Genomic DNA, 2006 nt, shown 5'->3' with positions numbered 1-2006 from the left:
ACAGCCCGACCCCTAAGTTAAGGGCAATTCCCAGGCAGATATGGAAAGGGGAGGGTTCCCTTAGGGAACATCCTCCCAACTTTGCTCACCCATGTTCTCCGCAGACACACACATGCGAACACACCCCACGCACACCCCACACAGAGTTCTAGAGAGGGCCTTTGCCCCCTTGGTTCCCAGTGCAAAAAAAGTTTTCCCCTCCTTTTCCCAGAATCCCATGTTCCAGAGTCCGAATCCACAGCAGGGCCGAAGCCTCAAGCCAACAAGGCGCCCACTTTTGAGCGCGACTTCTCGGGCACCCCAACAAATTAGCTCCATCTTGCCGAGGGCCACGACGGCAACCCTCCGTCGGCTCACAACCGAAGCAGCACAGCAGAGGACAGACCGGAGACGGCAACCCCGCCGTGGGGTTTGGTTGGAGAAAGGCAGGCTGGATTACATGTCTTGGGCATGCGCTGAAGAACTGGTCGCCGTGGGAGGGGGAGGAGGCGCAGGCCTGTGTGCCAAGCAGCGAAAAAACAAGATTCAATGCCAAGTTTGTTCTTTCAAGGCGCCACTTCTCACGCGCAAGGGGATTTTGAACATGGCGCTGGGCAATACCCCCCTGCAGCCCTGATGCATTGTGGGAATCTGGGGAGGAAGCTGCCTCAGGCGAGGGCAACTGGTGCGACCGTGATCATCCGCTGACCTGTGGAACTCCTTGCCACAAGATGTGGAGATGGCACTAGATGCTTTTAAAAGGGGGTTGTTTCACAGGAAACAAGGAGAGACGGAATTATAGTCAGGCTGGCTTCCTAGCGCGTCTGTGCTTCCCCTCTCTCCCTTCCTTGGGATTCTTCAACCTGTGGGCCTCATTTTTTTTGGGGGGGGGGTCACCTCAACCTTTCAAAGCCTCTGCAAAGAGGGCTCGGATCCAATCCCATAATGGTGGTAATTGCCTTATCAAAACTGAGTCCTTGATCTAATCCTGTACGGCCTCGCTGCCTTGCGCCACAGCTTCTAAGGCTGGCCCTGCTCACTGCTGCGACTTCACAGGTGAAGGCACAAGAGGTACGGGGTGGGGGGCAGGGTATGGGTGGATCGGGTCCTGGGATGGGGGCAGGATTGGTGGTGGGTCCCCCCGTCTCATACTTTATTTACTGGGGTCGTGGCACGAAAACAGGTTAAGAGCACCGGCTCAACCCAAACCAAACCCCAAAGGCAGTTCTAAGAGGCGACCCTCCTGCAAAGTGGAACCAAATCAGGGCCTAAAATCCTTTGGGGGCTTGGAACTGAAATTAAAAGTGACTCTCCCCCCAGCCAACATAAAAAGAGGAAGAAAGGACCATATGTTCTCCCCCCCACCACCACCAAGAGGCTCAGCGCCGCCTCCTCTTTCGCTCACCTGGAGGGCAGCATCGGGACATGAGGATCGTAGCTGGGGACGGCACAAAGCTCCGGCCGCGGTGGGTCTGAAGGGAGTGGTTTCCGGGGAGGGGGCGGTTTGGCGGGACCAGGGGGCTGTAAGAAGAACAAGCACCAGTCATTTTCATGGAAAGGACACGGGGAGGGGGCGCAAACATGGGCTCAAATGCTGCTCCACCCAGGTTTTGAGACAACCCTCCCTTGCGCCATAGCCTTCCCCAATCCCGAAACCGTTGTCCCAGTGCCGTACCCCCCGCCACAAACACAAGGTGTTGGTTACCTGCGCACTTTTAGGAATGGGGTCGGCAGGCAGCGGGCGGGTGGGGGGTGCTGGCCTGTCCTGGATCAAGGCCTGGACGGAGAAAGGTGGGAGAGTAACACATGCTGGGGGTGACAAGAGGGGGCTGGTAGGGGATGCATGCAGCAGGAGACCATGGCAGTGCCATGAACTGACCCCTACCAGGTCTCGTACTGGCTGCAGCCCTGAAGGGGAGGGAAATTAACAGGTGGCCAAACCGAGCATTAGTTTCATCTCCCCATCTTGGGGGGAAAGAGCGCATATCTCAGTGAGTGGCGCGCATGCAATGCCCCCCCCCCCCCCA

General features: G+C 57.4%; 1 protein-coding gene across 2 annotated transcripts in view; it reads right to left on the bottom strand.

Annotated features, from left to right (window-relative positions):
- Positions 1-344: 344 nt before the first annotated feature.
- ADAM15 (ADAM metallopeptidase domain 15) overlaps positions 345-2006 on the bottom strand; it is a 37005-nt gene continuing 35343 nt past the window's right edge. The window contains exons 22-24 of one of the 2 annotated variants that reach the window (XM_066611083.1): positions 1685-1756; positions 1385-1500; positions 345-496 (exon numbers count right to left, since the gene is read on the bottom strand). In XM_066611083.1, coding sequence (XP_066467180.1) covers positions 436-496; positions 1385-1500; positions 1685-1756 — 249 coding nt within the window. In that variant the 3' untranslated portion in view covers positions 345-435. The remainder of the gene's footprint in view (positions 497-1384; positions 1501-1684; positions 1757-2006) is intronic. The other variant, XM_066611084.1, reaches the window with a different exon arrangement.

This window comes from Tiliqua scincoides, unplaced genomic scaffold (genome assembly GCF_035046505.1).
Source record: "Tiliqua scincoides isolate rTilSci1 unplaced genomic scaffold, rTilSci1.hap2 HAP2_SCAFFOLD_78, whole genome shotgun sequence".
NCBI lineage: Eukaryota > Metazoa > Chordata > Lepidosauria > Squamata > Scincidae > Tiliqua > Tiliqua scincoides.
The sequence above is the reverse complement of the archived record's forward strand: the minus strand, read 5'-3'. Positions and strand labels throughout refer to the sequence as shown.